This window comes from Giraffa tippelskirchi, chromosome 1, assembly GCF_054371585.1.
Source record: "Giraffa tippelskirchi isolate mGirTip1 chromosome 1, T2T-mGirTip1v1.2.pri, whole genome shotgun sequence".
Taxonomy (NCBI): domain Eukaryota; kingdom Metazoa; phylum Chordata; class Mammalia; order Artiodactyla; family Giraffidae; genus Giraffa; species Giraffa tippelskirchi.
Window position 1 is genome coordinate 177,483,264 of NC_137275.1, and position 18,125 is coordinate 177,501,388.

The 18,125-nt window shown below is 38.3% G+C and overlaps 1 protein-coding gene across 23 annotated transcripts in view; it reads left to right on the forward strand.

The window, feature by feature from the left end:
• Window positions 1-18,125, forward strand: part of LOC145512981 (phospholipid-transporting ATPase FetA-like) — a 96,888-nt gene that overhangs the window by 36,316 nt on the left and 42,447 nt on the right. For 11 of the 23 annotated variants that reach the window (XR_014058991.1, XR_014059052.1, XR_014059005.1 and 8 more), the window contains 9 exons: window positions 1,799-1,857; window positions 7,614-7,727; window positions 8,550-8,648; window positions 10,246-10,307; window positions 13,039-13,111; window positions 13,465-13,535; window positions 14,506-14,588; window positions 15,322-15,480; window positions 16,709-16,797. Coding sequence is in view for 18 of the 23 variants with exons in the window: in XM_081507870.1 (XP_081363996.1) it covers window positions 1,799-1,857; window positions 7,614-7,727; window positions 8,550-8,648; window positions 10,246-10,307; window positions 13,039-13,111; window positions 13,465-13,535; window positions 14,506-14,588; window positions 15,322-15,480; window positions 16,709-16,797 (809 nt within the window). In the remaining 5 variants the exon portion in view is untranslated. Of the gene's footprint in view, window positions 1-1,798; window positions 1,858-7,613; window positions 7,728-8,549; window positions 8,649-10,245; window positions 10,308-13,038; window positions 13,112-13,464; window positions 13,678-14,505; window positions 14,589-15,321; window positions 15,481-16,708; window positions 16,798-18,125 lie in introns of all 23 variants that reach the window. The other 12 variants (XM_081507996.1, XM_081507963.1, XM_081508007.1 and 9 more) reach the window with 4 other exon arrangements.

Genomic DNA, 18,125 nt, shown 5'->3' on the forward strand with positions numbered 1-18,125 from the left:
ATCTGAAAAAATCATATATATATATAAAAATAACTGAATCACTTTTCTGTACACCTAAAACTAACACAATATTATACGCTAACTGTACTTCAATTAAAAATTTTTTTCTTAAAGATGGATAGACTAGAACTTAATAGAAAACCCATAATTAGGGGCTTCCCAGGTGGCGCTAGTGGTAAAGAACCTGTCTGCTAATGCAGGAGGCTTAAAAAAACCCATAATTATATATAAAAAACCACAATTATATTCAATATGTTAGAATTTGGTACATTATAAAAATGACATTTAAAATAGATAAAATATTTGCAAGTCACTTATAACTAATTTCTATTCAGAACATATTAAGAACCCATAGTTCAGTGATAAAAAGATAATTAACCCAGTTTAAAAATGAGCAAAGAATCTGAATAGACATTTCTCCAAAGAAGACATATAAGTGTTCAATAAAATACATGAAAAGATACTCAATATCATCATTAGTCAATGGACTATACAGTCCATGGAATTCTGCAGGCCAGAATACTGGAGTGGGTAGTCATTCCCTTCTCTAGGGGATCTTCCTAACCCAGGGATTGAACCCAGGTCTCCCGCATTGCAGGCAGATTCTTTACCAGCTGAGCCACCAGGCAAGCCCAATGATACTGGAGTGGGTAGCCTATACCTTCTCCAGGGGATCTTTGTGACCCATGGGTTGAACCCAGGTCTCCTGCATTGCAGGCAGATTCTTTACCAGCTGAGCTACCAGGGAATCCCTCATTAGTCAATATGGACATGCAAATCAAAATCACAATGAGACATTACTTCATATCCACTAAGATAGTTAAAATAAAACAGCACAGTCTTTAACAAGTGTTGGCAAGGATATGAAGAAATTGGAATTCTCATACATTGTCAGTAAAAATGTAAAATCGTGCAACTGCTGTGAAAACCTGTTTGGTAGCTTCTCAAAATGTTAAAACCAGAGTTACCATATGACTGAGTAATTCTACTCCTATGTATATACCCAAGAGAAATAAAAACATGTCCACACAAAAACTCGTACATGAATGTTCATAACACAGGGCTTAACACCTGCTAAGAATTCAGTAAGTGCTTGTTGAACCAATGAAGAATTCAAGAGGCTATAGGAATATTTTATTCAGGACAGAAAGATCTATTGATAGTTTATATTTTTGAGACGTTTTATAACACAGTAATGAGCGATCTATAATAATTTGTGACATCTGTGTGTTTTGATGTGATGATTTTGTCATGTGTTGTTATCAGGCTGACTCCACTAAATCACAAGTCCCTTGAAGTAAGGATTCTGCCTTACTCATCTTTTTATCTCCTCGCAGCATCTAGCACACTGGTTTCTGTGCAATAGATGCTGGTAATGATTTATTAATTCAGATTTAGTCAAGCAAATTTAGGAAAGGCTGGCTTTGGAAAGAACCTCAGGTATCTAAAACTATTGCTGTAATTAACTTATGAAGGAGGATTGGGTTTCTGTGTTTGGCAATAATGTTGATGCAGGCCAACCTGTTGTCTATGGAAGCATAATCTAGGGTTACTAGAAGCATTAATGGTGGAGAGCTCCTCAGAAGTTACTTGTCTTTTGGCCTCCAGAAAGCTTGAACACTTGAGGGTTTCCATTTTTACCATATTGCTTGATTCTTTGAACAAAGAGACAAACACCTGTTTGTGGACAGATATTGTTGGTGAGAACGTGTGAGATGCTAGTGAAGTCACTGGCAGCCAGCATCCCAGGCTCATCTCAGAGGAGCATCCTGCTCATCATTTCTCTCATCTTTTTCAGAACAAGAGAGGTATTTGCAAGCCAACAACAGAGAATTTAACAGTCTGTTTGGATACCCGGTGAGTATCTGGTCTCTAGCTATTTCAAAAAGGGGCTGATGTTTTCCTCTAATATTCCCCATTATCAATGAGGCAGGCAATTCCTTGTAGATGTAAATCCTACAACATAGGTTCTACTTTCTTTCAAGCTCCTGTACAATGAGGGCTAGTGCAGTGAGGGCTCAGAAACCAAATTAATCCAGTGACCTAGGCTCAGGGGAGGATGTATCTCAAGTTTTGGTTTTATATATAGCTCCTCGAAAAGAAATACTGTAGCTTGAACAAATGAAAGCATAGTTTCATAGTTTTCTTTTTTCACTTAGACATCTTTCTATGATAATACATGTAGACCTTCCTAATTCATTTAATCAGTTCAGTTCAATCACTCAGCCGTATCCGACTCTTTGCAACCCTTTGGACTATAGCCTTCCAGCCTCCTCTGTCCATGGGTTCTCCAGGCAAAAATACTGGAGTGGGTTGCTGTGCCCACTGAATCTACTTTTTTACTAAACTAGGATATTTGAAGTTCTGAATGGGAAAAAAATTATACTTCTGTTAGTAAACTACTAAATAAATACCTGAATGAGTTCCATTAATATATTCAACTGAATTACCTTTTGCAGCTGAGTAATATGAAAACTTTTACTTTATTTTATACTTACAGATTCCAAGCTCTCTTTTTTCATATTCAGTGAATCTAGCTGTTGCTTAAGTGTATCTAATTCCTAAGAAGAAGGGAAAAAAGCAAATATATATACAAATTACATTAAGAATAATCTATTTATCAACATTTCAAATACGCATGTGTCGAAGTAAATTTTGTAAACATTTTCAACCCATATCGTACAATTTGACTAAGATTTATTAACATTCATTATTTCTGTTTTGAGAATTTATTTCATCATTATTAAAAACCTTGCATGATCTACCTTTTAAATACTTTATGAGTTTTTAAAAGGGAGTCAGAACTTTTCACAGTGAATCATCATTGTGTTCTGAGAATATCAAATATCAGAAGGCTTTAAATTAATGACATTACTGTTTAAAGTTATAATTTTTACTTGATTTTTTAACCATGTTTCCATATTTGTTGACTATTTTCTCTTAAGGCCAAGAACTACAATAATTTACGTTGTACACTCTTAGCGATAAGACTCTTCAACTGTTTACAGTTGATCCTTGAATATAACAGGTTTGAACTGCATGGGTCCACTGACATACAGATTTTTTTTCAAGGAATATATACTACCGTACTACTCAGTCCAAGGATGGCTGAATCTGTGGATGTGAAACCTCAGATACTGAGGGCCAACTATAAATTATACACAGATTTTAAACTGCACAGATGTTGCTGTGCTGAACACCTAAGTATTTCAAGGGCCAGTTAGACCCATTCAAAAACCCCTGTACAATATTAGCTATCAATTCAGTTCAGTTGCCCAGTCGTGTCTGATTCTTCGTGACCCTATGGACTGCAGAAAGCCAGGCTTCCCTGTTCATCACCAGTTCCCAGAGCTTGCTCAAATTCATGTCCATCGAGTTGATGATGTCATCCAACCATCTCATCCTCTGTCATCTTCTCCTCCTGCTATTAATTCATTTAATGGTAGCATAGTTTTCCATTGTATCAATACACCTTAACTGATTTAACCAGTTTCTTATTGATTAATATTTTAAGTGTCTCCATTTATATCCAGGTGCCCCCTCCAAAAAAAAATTCTCCAATGTTTTGCTGCGATAAATGGTCCTAAATGAACGCCATTTTACACGCCATATACTTTGGCACATTTGTGTGAATATACTTTAGGAGAGTTTCCTAGAAGTGAATTGGCCAGATCAAAAATGAAACACACTAAATTTTTGATACATATTGCCAGATTGCCCTCTAAAAAGGTTATATCTATTTATATTTCTATCTATAGCAAAGACTTCTCACTTCTCCATATTCCTGCCAAATTGGTATTGTCAGTCTTTTTTATCTTTAACAGACTCTTATGTGGAAAATGACATTTCATTATCTATCTTTCCTTAATTTTGAGTGAGAGCAATAATTTTTATGTTAATTAGCCTTTGTACATGTTTTTATGAAAACGACTGTTAATGCTATTTGCCCATTTTCTATTGGATTGTTTATTTTCACTTATTTATTTATAAATAAGTAACTCATAAAAAGATATATGTTTAAAAGTCATGCTCCAATACCCCATCCTTGTCCACATCTCTGCTCCCTAGAAGGAATCACTTTTATTAGTTTATCATATATTCAGCAGTGCTTCTTTGTGCAAATAAAGCAAATACACACACACACACATACACACACCCATGCACACACACACACACATATATTCTCATTTTCCCACTTTTTTAAACTATTCTGAACCTTAACGTTATATCCTGGAGATGTTTTCATAATTATAATTTCATAATAGCATTTTCCTTCTTTTTTCAACTGCTTCCTAGGCAGATAGCATAATTTATGTAACCACTTTCTTACAAATTGACATTTGGATTGTTTCCAATCTTTTACAATTATAAGCAACTTTTACATATATGTTACTTTATGCATACGTAGATATATTAATATATAGTGCTGTAAGTATAGATGTGTGTATATATACTATGTATGATATATAGTGTGTGTGTATATATATATATATATATATATATACTATGTATATAGGGTATATCTATGTGCATGTATATATATATACTATATACATACAGTAGTCTCTGTAGGATACTAGTTTATGATTTCTGAGTTAGAGAGGCTCTGGATAATAACAATATTTAGGATATGGCTGTGGGAACAGGCCCTTCTCTACCTTTTCCACTCTCTAAGCTTTTTCTAAGTAGCTCTAAGATGCAGGTTTTGGCATCACTCTGAGTTTGAACATAGCTCTACTCCTTACTAACATTGTTTCCTTAGGCACATTATTTATTTTAACTTCTTTGATCTTCAGTTCCCTCATCTATAAAAAGAACATAAGTGTTCACTGTACATGGTGGTTGTTAGCATTAAATATGGTTGTGAAAATGTTAGTTCTCTTTCACCAAAAAGCTGTTACCCCTTAACAGAAGGGTACAAATTTCATTCATCTCTGTAACTACTGTTCCCATCACAATATTTGGCCCATAAATGAAATTCAATAAACGTATGCAAATAATTGATGAACAAGTAAACAAATTTGACTGATTCTTATGTACTTAACAACCATTGCATTTCCCTGGCCCTACCCATTGCTCATTTTTTCCCTATTTCTCTAATTTCTTCCATTCCTACTCCTTTTAGGCTTCCCTGGTGGATCAGAGATAAAGAATCTGTGATGCAGGAGACTGCATGCAGTGTCGGAGACATGGGTTTGATCCTTGGGTCAGAACGAGTCCCTGGAAAATGAAATGGCAACCCACTCCAGTATTCTTGCCTGGGAAATCCCACAGACATCGCAAGAGTCAGACATGACTTGGTGACTAAACCACCACCACTACTGCTCCTTTTCCTCTTTTCAACCCCCTAACTACTGATTCTCATTATATCCTTGGCCTTCTGCTTTCTATTTTTCACTTTACCAGTCAGTCAGGTGCTGTGCTTAGTCACTCAGTCATGTCCGACTCCTTGTGACCCCATGGACTATAGCCCGCCAGGCTCCTCCGTCCATGGGGATTCTCCTGGCAAGAATACTGGAGTGGGTTGCCATACCCTCCTCCAGGTGATCTTCCCAACCTAGGGATCAAACCCTGGTCTCCAGCATTGCAGGCGGGTTCTTTAATGTCTGAGCTGCCAGGGAATATCCCTGCCCAAATAAATGAATACCCCAAAGCAAATCTACCATCTCTATCCTGTCAAAAGAATTAAACACAAGAATTCCATAGTTAGCAAATGTTCTACATCCTTAAGATCTTGCTTCTAGTTTGACATTTAAGAGTAGAACAAAACACTCTAGTTGCCAAGTTAGTAAAGAAGTACTGATTTGTCTATCTTGGGACAGAATCAGCATAGCTTTTGTCTTTGTTTTCTAAAAAAAATACTACCCAAATAAGTAGAAACCAAAATACATTAACTGTAAAGTCAAATGGAAAATTAATAGTGAAAGCCAGCTGTTTTAGTAAAGTAAAAGATCAAAAGATCTTTGGATCCAAGTATCAGAGTCATCTGGACTTGGACACTAAGAAATTCAGGGTATCTTAAAATCAAAGAAAACCATTTCTATGTTAGAACAACCTACCCTCAGGGTTGGGAGGGGCCTTAGAGGTCATTTAGTTAGAACTCCACTCAAGACACACCTGTGAACTTTCCAAGACAGATTTTAACTCTTTTTCAGTCTCTACTAGTACAGCCCAGCATAGAGCTGTGAACAGAACAAACCTTGAGAAATGTATAGTGTTTGATTGATCATTAATTGAAAAGTCATGGGGAAACATCAAAGAAATCTTAGGTTTAACTTGGATCTCTAAACTCCTGAGCGCTAAGCTATTTGACCAGCTTCTCTTCCCTAGGGAAATAGACCTTAAGCAAGACTTGACTGGGTTGCCTGTCTAATCTTCCAAGGCCAGTTTTAGTCTTAGGACAAAAAGATGTTGGTTCTCCAAGAGTATTCAGATGTCTTCCCAAGGTAGGACCCAGAAAGAGATTCTTCATGCTTTAGCAGCGGCTGTTTTCCAGGACTGCATGTAGGTTTGTTCTTTTGTTTGACCCTATAGATGGAGGAGGTGGGAGAGAAGCCCTGTCCTTAGGGGATTATTTGGTCTCATTCTCCTACTTTTCCTAAGCTCTTAGATTCAAACCCTTACATCTTAGGTCAAACAACTGAAGACCCAAAAGTAGAAAGTAAGATGGTCTTGTCAACATCTTGAGATCAGCATTGAAGAGGTAGCAAGTTCCCATTTTTACTCAGCGAAATGATAGCTTAGATGTAGGCCAAAACTATTCAGACCTCCCCTTGGACAATTAAGGGGCAAGTGATTCTCCAGTGCTAAAAGTAACCAGTGTAGGAACCTTCAGTGGGCTAAGGTTGAAGGACAGTCATTTGCTCTTGGTATCTGACATCCTTCAGCACTGAAAGCAACATGTAAAGACACACCAAAATGGGTTTGCCAGACTTAAGAAAAGCTTCAGTAGAGAGCTCTGAGTAGAGTGAACACAAATGGCAAACTTGCCTACTGTTTGGCACTGAGAAGGACCTTGAGTCAGAGGATAAGATGAAACAGAAAGATTTCTGATTCTAGGGAAGGAAAGCATTTGGATGGCTGCACAAGTGAACTGGGGCTCAGGAAACAGTACAATCTCAACTCCACAAGTAACTGGATGGTCTTAGGCAAATAAAGTAACCTCAGGGCCTGTTTCCACATCCTGAAAAGGTGATATTGCTCCCTTCTTACAGTTGTTTTGAGAATTAAATAAGTTGCTTTTTCTAAAATGCTTAGAACAGTACTTTACACATAGTAAATTAATAAGTTTTGATTGCTGTTGATTTTATTATCATCATTATTATCAAGAGCATCAATAAACAAAGAATTCTACTTAGGGCATGAATACATCCTACCCCTCCTAAAAATGTCCCATATTGATTAACCTTGCCATCTTTGCATACATACATAGGCTTCTCTAGGCCTCAAAGAAAAGACAGTCTGGAGACAAACACTTCTTCCTCCCTTCCCTCACTATGTTGGGAAGCTATTAGCTTTTTCTTATTTTATGAAGTGGTCTTGGTCCTTTTTGTTAAGACTTGGAGGTGGAGTCTTTTGTTACTCTAATTGTGCTTGTGTTCTTTTACTAACAGGATAATAGCATCAAAACCGCAAAATATAATGCCTTAAACTTCTTGCCTATGAACCTGTTTGAACAGTTCCAGAGACTTGCAAATGCATATTTCCTCTTTTTGCTTTTCCTACAGGTATTACCTTTTAGGGCCTTTTCCACAGAGTATTTTATCAACTTCTCTGGGGTCAGGTCATGTAATCAGTCCTTCTCCTCCTTAAACTGAGAGATGTCTTCTCTCTTTAGACAACAGGAGAATGGATGGCTGGAGTCTCAGGCTAGTCTCCTAGAATAGCTGTGGTCAGGATTAGCCGGGGTGAAACAAGCCTCTACAAGAGGAAGGAGACAAGGTTGCTGAGTCCCAAGTAAGGGGTGCTCCCTCACCATGGCTGCATGACCACCATTCAGCCCAACCGTGAAAGGCCACAGACTTGACTCTACACCCCCATCTCAGCTGCAGCCCCATTCCTCCTTCTTGTCCCAGCCTCCGTGACAGAAAGTTAGCCCATGGGAGCACCGAGGGAGGAGAATGGTTTAGAACATCAGCACAGGGCATGGAAGCAGGACAGCGTAGGCACAAGTTGGGAGAGAGAGATGGGTCATCTCATTTCCCCTTGTGCTGAAGGGGTGTAGGCGGTTATGTGGTTTTCCCATGTCCACACTTAATGCCCTACCCCACAGCACCTTCATTATCAGAGGAGGAATGGCTCTTTGCCATCAAGACAAAGATATTCGAGTTCAGGACAGTAGTTGGCAATTTATCATCTCCTCTTCTTTCATCTTTAGGTGTTTGCTTATATTGGGGTGGCTATTTGGAGGTTATAACAGTGGAAAGCAACTAGGATTGTTGAACTTATGAATCTAGGGAGGCGAAAATGGTGGTGGAGTGGGGGTTGGGAGGAAATACATTGTCCTTTAAGCTTTCTGACCCATGTTTCTCTCCCCTTCCCTCTCCCAGTTGATTCCCCAGATCTCCTCCTTGGCATGGTACACGACTGTGGTACCCCTGATGGTGGTGCTGTCCATAACAGCAGTGAAAGATGCCATCGATGACATGGTGAAGTGGCTTCCAGGGCCTCTCTTCCCTCACTGTACCTAGTCAGGCTCAGAAGGGAGGGGCATGAAGGACTCCCCAGAACTGCCTAATACTAGAAGGAAGCACTGAAAGGAAACGGGTGTTTCCTTTCCTTGTGTCCTTATCTGTGCCAGAGGAATATGAGATTCCCTTAAGCCCAAGACTGGTGAGCCATCCATGGCCAGAAAGGGGTCACGCAAGGCCTTTCTCTGTCTTCCTACTGCCACCTTTTCCAGGTTTCCTTTGATCTCCTTCATAACCCACCTCTGCTTTCACTTAGCTCTCTCTGGGTTTGCTCTCACCCTTCTTTCTCCATTCACCCTTCTCCCATTTCTGTATTCCTCTTCCCTTCTTCCTGTCCCCCTTGCTTTCTCCGGTCTTATTTCCCCTTTCTACATTCCCGTTCTCCTCTCCCACTCTCCATATTTCCCTCTCCAGCTTTCTGTTGTATCAGGTGCACACAGCTAGGAACCTTCTGGGTTTAGAGAACATCATGACTCAACAGAGGCTGGCTCCTTCCCTGGCCTTGGTGGGAGAAGCTGGCTCTCAGTGAGTGCAGCGTGGCTTCCTGTATGCTCCTTTACAGCAGAGCCAGATGGGAGGGCGAACGTGGGGAACCAGTGCTGTGCCTACCAGTGGGATTTGGGAAGCCCATCATGTTGACCTGCTTGGAGCTTCCCTAAGAGAGTCCTTCTGATTTTTATATCAAAGTTTAAGAGCAGAGTGTTTCTCCAGCTGTTTAACTCTGTGACTCTTTAAACCCAGAGTTAACATATATAGTGGTTTAAATTTCAGGCACAACTCAGATGTGCAAAAATATAACTTTATTTTCCATAACTAAACTCAGTGTAACTCATAACCACCACCTCACCATCTCAGCCCTTTTTTAATGAGAGCTGAAAGCTAAACTTGCCAATTCAGGATAACCCATGCAGTTCCTTCTGGTTTAGAACTTAGTCTCTTTAGGAGAAATAGTCTAACCAATTCAGGATTCTTTCTGCCCTCTTCCCAGGGAGTAATCTCAACTGAAAGGAAAGGGACTCATGTGAGTCTTAGCATCAGGACATACCCTTATTTGTTACCCTCTTATTTGGTCTTTGAATAGACCTCTATTCCTCTTTCCTCATTGCATTCTATGGTAGAAGCTTCTTATGCTGACTGTGGTTGAGGGTAGGGGTATTGGTATGCTTGTGAATACATAACTTCCCTCCGTCTACCAAGGTGTAGGCCCATCATTTTGCATTCTCTCCTCTGTGGCTTTCAACATAAGTTATTTGTTCTCATCACCCCAGGCTTTGGCTCTTGATATTAGAACAAAGAGTTTGTCTCTTTCTTCTCACTTGATTCTTTTTCTGACCTCCTTTCCCACCTTCTCAGAGACAACCGGCTTCTTGGTCTGGTTTTAATGGTGGAAGAACTTGGAATTGGCCAGGGGTAGGGGGCGAAGGTGGTGAAGAAGCAGGGGTAAGGGAGAATTACAAAGAAAAGGAACTATATTGAATAATACTTCAAAATATTAATCTTCTAAATGCAGTTTGCTCTATGTCTATTTCCTGAACATTTTCTTGTATGATTTTAGAAAAGGCACCGAAATGATAATCAAGTCAACAATCGTTCTGTTCTGGTGCTGATGAATGGCAGGTAAGTGCTTCTTGGGAAGCCAGTTTAGGTTGGACGAGCTCTGGGAGAGCACTGAGCTTGCTAAAACTTGATGTGTTTGGAAAGGTGATTCAGGACAGTGAAAAGAGCCTTGGGCTGGACATAGGAAGAGTTTGTTTCTAGTATGCCCTGAACTTCCCTCTCTGGGCCTCATATTTCTTATCTATAAAATGAAAATAATATTCTTTACCTTAGAGGATGCTTACAAAAATGAAAACAAAATAATATATATTAAAGAAATTAACAAATTATGACATGATATTAATATGCAAGTGGTTATTACCAGTATGGTGGTCAGCATGGAGACGTCTGTCTTTAGTGTATCAGTGGATTCTATATGGCTTATTGACCATTCTACTGTAGCCTTTGGTTAGGACATCTTTTTGTTAACAATCTAAAGAAAATATTGGTGTTGACCTCATTGCTGTAGTGTTTGGTCTTATCTATCTAAAATATGGGTCAATGCTTATGTTTTTTGTGGGGTCATGCAAAATTGGAGCTATTTACCTTTGGCAGGGATAGAGGGAGACCGGCATAATTTTATGTAAAGCAAAATATGAAGATTATCATAAGAGGTACAAAAATTATCATAGAAATAAATAAAAAATAGGCAATCATAGCTGGCTAAAGAAATCAAGGAAGACTTTCTAGAAGAGATGATGTTTGTGCTTGAAAGATGGGGAAGAATTCAACAAATAGAGATTATATGAAAGGAGAAGTGACCAGTGTTTGCAGAAGCATGATCACAAACAAGTACAAATCTGAGGGAATTCAAGATTGAAGTCCAGTCTTTCTCATGGTGACCTTACACAATACCCAGTAGCTATAGTTTTATATATATATTTATTTATATTTTAAAAATATTTTTTTAAATTGAAGTACAGTTGATGTTCAACATTATATGTTACAGGTGTACAATATAGTGTGTCACAATTTTTAAAGGTTATACTTCCTTTATAGTTATTATAAAATGTTGTCTATATTACTCGTGTTGTACACTATATCCTTGTAGCTTATTTTATATGTAATGGTTTGTACCTCTTAATCCCCTCCCCATATATTGCCCCTCCCCCTTCTCTGACTCCATTGGTAACCACTAGTTTGTTCTCTATATGTGTGAGTCTGTTTCTTTTTTGTTATATTCACTGGTTTGCTGTGTTTTTTAGATTCCACATACAAGTGATATCATACAGTATTTGTCTTTATCTGTCTGACTAATTTCACTTAGCATAATATTCTCCAAGTCCATCCATGTTGTTGCAAATGGAAAATTTTCATTATTTTTTATGGATAAATAGTATTTAAAGAGACCCTGGTTTAATTCCTAGGTCGGGAAGATCCACTGGAGAAGTGATAGGCTACCCACTCCAGTATTCTTGGGCTTCCCTGGTGGCTCAGTCTGTAAAGAATCCACCTGCAATGCGGGAGACCTGGGTTCAATCCCTGGGTTGGAAAGATCCCCTGGAGGAGGGCATGACAACCCACTCCAGTATTCTTGCCTGGAAAATCCCCATAGATGGAGGAGCCTGGCAGGCTGCAGTCCATGGGGTCAACAAAGAGTTGGACTCGAGTGACTAAGTACACACATATCAAGAACTATAGTTTTAATCATAGAATTCTATTATGGGAAGTTCTTGGACATCTGATTCTGTTATTTATTGTGTTTGCTGATTCTTACTCATGATGGATTATTTCCTCAAGTGTTTTGATCTGTTGAAGCCTCTCATAAGATACAAGTAAAAAAGTTAGTTGTGATTAAAAACAAAATTTTTAAAGAAAGAAAGTTATAGAAATAAAGAGAAAAGATAAAACTGAGTGTATAAGAAATTTGTAATGCTAAGAATTACTGAATGAATTTAGTCAAATGAACGTCCCAAGGAGCTTGAGCACTTGGGTTTTATAAAACTATTACAGAAGAATTTGTCATGGAGTGGTTTTAGAGTAGAAGCTCACAAGCAGGGCCCTAATGGTTAGACTTTGTAAGCCAGTGAATGTCTGATTTATTTAACACTTGAGATGAATTGTCTATATTCCAGAAAGTGGCATCCTTTTTGTAGAGCACATGTGTTTGAACAGAGTTATTAATACCTTTGAAAAATTTTGGTTTTTGAGTTGTGATTTCTGTCATTTTAACTTCTCAGTAATTCTGGCTACAAGCACATCTTTAGTTAAAAGCCACATTTTTTAGCTATCAAGAGAAATGAACCACACCTTCTATAAGTGTTCTCTCAGATATATTATTAAATGAAAAATGCAAAGTACAGAAAATTATGTATCTAGTGTGTCATTTTTAAATGTATCTTGTATGTGATTATGTGGATTGACACTTTCTCAAAAGAAATGCAAAAAATTGCTCTAAGTGACAAAACTATAATCTGGAGAGAGAGGAGACTTTACTTTTACTTTTTCTATATTCTTAATTATTTGAACTGTATTTTTACCATATGCATATATTGCTTTTACTTAAAGAAAAATTATGTGCCTGTATATCTACATATACCGTTACAGAGTTTTAGAAAACTCTCATAGCCTGATCAAGAGAAATGGGCCCCATTCTTGATACTTCTTGGGCAAGGAGTATCCCAAAGCAGTTTGGTCCTCCTCTGAGCTATGAGTTCATCTCGGCTTTTTTTCCCCCCTTGATTGTCAAAACAGGACTGTAGGGAAATTCTCAGAGCTGGCATGCAGGCATTCAAGGCTCACTTTCTTGCAGGATAGTGACAGACAAATGGATGAATGTCCAAGTGGGAGATATAATTAAACTAGAAAATAATCAGATTGTCACGGTGAGTACCTCTTTGGGCTGTGGCTTTTTTCCTGTGGGCTTGAATAGGAACCTTTTTAGCACTTCTGTGACCACTCCTTTTGGTGATATTCACCTGCTTCATTGTGCATCCAGAGATCACCAGCTCCTGTGGTAAGAAGTTTGTTCTTGTCCACTTGTCACCACAACCCCAGGTAAAGTATGACTGGCTTTGAGAGAGGAGGTGTGTAGTTCCAGTGATGGGTCTCGAGACAAAGTAAACCGAATGTCTATAAAATTCTTAGGATGAATAGCTGTTCCTGAGGTAATTGCTTTTGTCACACTGTAATTTTAAAAGTCTGCCTTCCTTATCTTCTTTGCCTTTCCTGACCTCAGGCTGATATTCTCTTACTCTCGAGCAGTGAGCCCTACAGTTTGACATATATAGAAACTGCAGAACTGGATGGGTGAGTGTTCCTTCCTCATAGTCCATTAAGACGGTTGAGCCAGCTTAAAGTGATTTCTCACTGAGCGAGAGTGTGATGCAGAGAATGAAGTGCTAAAAGAAGCTAGAAATATCCAGATAACATAGGAGGCCTCAAGTCTAAGGTGAGCTCTTGACAGATAATTGAGCATCCAACTGGGTGCAGAATCTGGGCAAATATTCTCCGTCTTCGAATTGGAAACATTCGGTCTGACTATATTCAATAATGCTGAGAAGTAGGAAAGAGGTTAACAGGACTATGAAATTTCAGAATATTGTTCCAAAGTTTCTTGGGGTGGGGAAATGAATACTGATATAATTATGTACTGATAAACCATGTTCTGGAAAGCATTTAAGGTAGAAATTCATTAATGTGCAAAAGCTAAGATCTTTGGACGATAGAGGCCATCTTCAGAGAGCTTGTCCTGTGGAGTTTTATATTAATCTGCATCCTTACATCTCTTCCTCTTGGTGCCCACAAACTTTTTGAAATATGGCTTCTTTTTTACTTCTGTCTCTGTGCATTTCTGTATGAAATAATGGTTAAGTGGGATCCCTTCATGGGTCCTATAAACATTCGTGAGACGAGGAGTACGTTTACTTGGAAGTGTTCACAGGTTCTTACCAGGACCTTACTCTTGAAGGGAGCAGGTAGCACCTCCAGGTTGCTTTGTGATGTTTCTTCAGCTTTTCTAGAGCATCTGACCAGCAAGATCTCATAGGTTGGTTAAAGTAGTTGATATATGTATCAGGGAGAGAGGAGAGCAAGTGGGCTAATATTTAGCTTCCTTGTAGAACCGTTCCACCTCAATACTGTCCTTGAGAGAGGATGACAGTAGGGGTGACTCTAACAACTCAAGTCTAAAAGCCAAGCTCTATTGGCAACAACTGTTTTCTAAAGTAGGAGAAATTGGACCTGTACTGCTGTTATGTATGTACATTCTTCACTGTAGTGAAACCAACTTGAAAGTGAAGCAGGCCATCTCAGTTACCAGTGAGATGGAAGATAACCTGAAGCTTCTGTCTGCTTTTGATGGTGAGTTGTGAAATAGATTTGCCAACCCAAATTTTTATCAGTAGAGGTATGGTTAAAGTGTGATACAGCTATATAGTGAATTCTATATAACTCATAAAAAACAGTATGCAAGTTGATATTTACTTGTATGGAAAAATATTCACAACATATGAGTGTAAAAAGATAACAATACACTATGCACAGTATAATGTAACATAAATTCATATTTGGAATATATATATGTTTATGAGTATATGTATAGAAAAAAATCTTGGAAGGATATACTATAAAAGGTTAACAGCACTTATTTTTAGGCAATGAGTGAATTTTACTTTTTCCTTTTAATGTTGTATATATATTTACAAAGAGCATATTTTAGTTTACTAATCATGAAAAAATCAACTTATTTCCATTTTGAAAAAAATACTAGATTTGCTCTAAGTAGTTCCTGAATTTATTCAGATTTAGCTCATTTGATCTGGAAGTACTAATGGTAATAAGTTATCATGTGGGTTGTTCTCTTTCTGGATAAACCACATCACAGAATTACTCTTCTCTGATGCCCAGAACCCTTTGTCTGCCTTTCTAAAGGGAGCTGCTGAGAAATGGGCAGTGGCTGAGAAAGGATAGGAAAAAAAGATGTGTGTATATTTTGAAAGAGGCTTGTTCTTTCCTCTTTTCTTAAGCCTCCTCTTTTCTGTTAGGGAAGAATTAAGATTACAGAGTCAGGACACTTATTCCTTTTCTTTTTCAGGAGAAGTGAGGTGTGAGTCTCCCAATAACAAGTTGGACAGATTCACAGGAATACTCATTTATAAGGGAAAAAACTACATCCTGAATCATGACAGACTGATTCTCCGAGGCTGTGTCATCAGGAATACAGATTGGTGCTATGGCTTGGTGATTTTTACTGGTACGTCTTTCTGGAGTCACAAACCCCCAGCCTGCTGGATTCCATTCATAGCTATATTGTGGGTACTTAGTTTTCATGATGTAGGTATGATCCTCAGATATATACCAGAACACTATGGCTTTGAGGAATGGAGACAGGGAGATGGATAGATGGTTGGAGGAATTAAGAAAAAAAATTTTTCTTAGGAAAAAAAAATGACTTTTTTTCCAAACACTGAGCTGCCATCATATCAGCCCTGCCTTTGATAGTGGAGGGCTTTGTGTTCCAAGGCCACAGAACATTCATAAGTCTTTCTAACCAGATCTGGACACAAGACAAGGTATACACATAGAAGTATACATAGAATTAGCATTTGAAAGGAGAACAATGTGAAAGGGGAAGGTATACATGTGGATTGCTCGCATGAGGAGAGAATAAACACGATGCTCACTGTGGAGAAGATAAAATACAATGTGAAGTGTTCATGCCAGAGAAAAGGCACATGGGGCTCCTGAGCAGTGGCCTATCCTGAGATGGCATTTAGAACCATAATCCCTTATACTTAGTGAGGGATTTTCTGGAGTTATAATGTAGTGCCGGAAAATGAAGGAAGCTTTTGTGCTCCCTATGCCCTCGGTGACAGTGATTTTTGGTGACAACAACCACAGTAAGATAATAATTTCCAGCTCTAGTCCCAGTGTGTCATTAAAAGTTCTTTATTTCTATTTACTGTCTGTCATGTCATGAAGTTCAAAGTCTCTATCGCTCAGCTCCAGGGAAATCTCAGCTCCCACCTCAGAAGAAATTACTTGCCATTGCCTTTTACTTTTTCCATTTCCTAGTTAGAAACTTTAAATAGAGCCTGGTCCAGCTATGGGTTTCCTCAAAAGAAGGTGAAGATCTCCTTGTCAGAAGACACTTTTTCTAAGCTAAATAAACCAGATGGTGAGAGAGAAGCTTGAGGCCCCTATTCTGACTTATTAATGAAAAACTGGACTGTCTAAGGTGCTGCAAAGAGAGGGGGGTGTCAGCATGGATGCAGTTTGCAGAAGTAATTGGGATTATCCTTAGAAATAAATTTTCCATTCTTTGAGTATGGGGCACCAACCACGAGCCTTTCTCCAGGCTTTATCCTTTAGTATTGGAAAGAAGTTTGATAAAGTGATCCTAAAGGTGTATTTCAACCCAATTTCAATCCTCTTGAGAATATTCAGTGATTCTAAGAGTGATGTCTCCCTGTTTAACTTAGGACCAGACACCAAAGTAATGCAGAACAGTGGGAAGTCCACCTTTAAACGGACACACATAGACCACCTCATGAATGTCCTTGTGCTCTGGGTAAGTTAAAGACCTTTTTTCTGTATTTTTACAAATAGGCCTTCTTCTCTTCCTTCTACATCAGTAGCTGGTATTTTCAGGTCAGAAGTTACTTGTCTGAAAGTCTCAAGCAGTTTTAGGACCCCATACACTTTTATCTGGCCAGATAAGAAAACTCATTGACACTTTTTTCTTTTTCTTCATAGCCAGTTTTACTCATGACCACTTCAATAAAATCTTACTTAGATTAATATGATCACCTTACTTAAACCAATGATTTTCAAACTCTATTTCCTTAGAGAAGGCTAAGGTCTACTGCAGGGGGAATAGAGAAGATCAAGAGTTTTGTTCTGGCCTCTTCATTCTGAAGTTCCTGATTCAAAAAGAGCAGCCTCGTATTTATCTGTTCTGTAAAATTTCAGTTAGAAAATAGAGGATTCTACTGCTAAGAAATGAAATTTGAAAAGCACTCAGTACATACTGCTTATATGTGAAATCTTAAAAAGAGAGCACAAATGCACTTATTTACAAAACAGAAATAGTCACAGATGTAGAAAACAAATTTATGATTACTAAGGGGTAAGGGGAGAGAGATAAATTGGGAGATTGGGATTGATATATACACACAACCATATAAGATAGGTAACTAACAAGGACCTACTGTATAGCACAGGGGACTCTATTGAATACTCTGTAATGGCCTGTATGAGAAAAGAATCTATAAAAGTGAATATATGTATAAATGATTCACTTTGCTGTATACCTGAAACAACACAACATTGTAAATCAGCTATACCCCAATAAAAATATTTTTTAAAAAGCACTCAGTAGATAATAATCAGCTTTGAGAATAAAGTTTAAATTGAAGATTAATTAGTTATTTCCATGCTTATCATATGTGTGTGTGCATGCTCAGTCATGTCCAACTCTTTGCGACCCCATGGACTGTGTCCCACCAGGCTCATCTGTGCATGGGATTTCCCAGGCAAGAATATTGGAGTGGAGTCCCATGCCCTCCTCCAGGGGATCTTCCCAACCCAGGGATCGAACTGGTGCCTCTTGCATCTCCTGCATTGGCAGGCAGATTCTTTACCACTAGCACCACTGGGATTTTAGAAAATTAGGAAGGTTCTTTCAGCTTTGAGACCAGAGATTAGTATTCACTATCTTTTTCTTTCCACTACTGTCTACATAGCTTTCAGCAGTTGAAACAGTGGCATTTCCTGATTTATTAAAGAAGAAGACAATCATAGTTGAGAATTCAGAAAGGCAACAGAGGTAAATATGCCTTTGACAATATCAGAGAGTGTATCATTAGGGAATAAGCTAGGTAATTTAGCCTAGGCTTG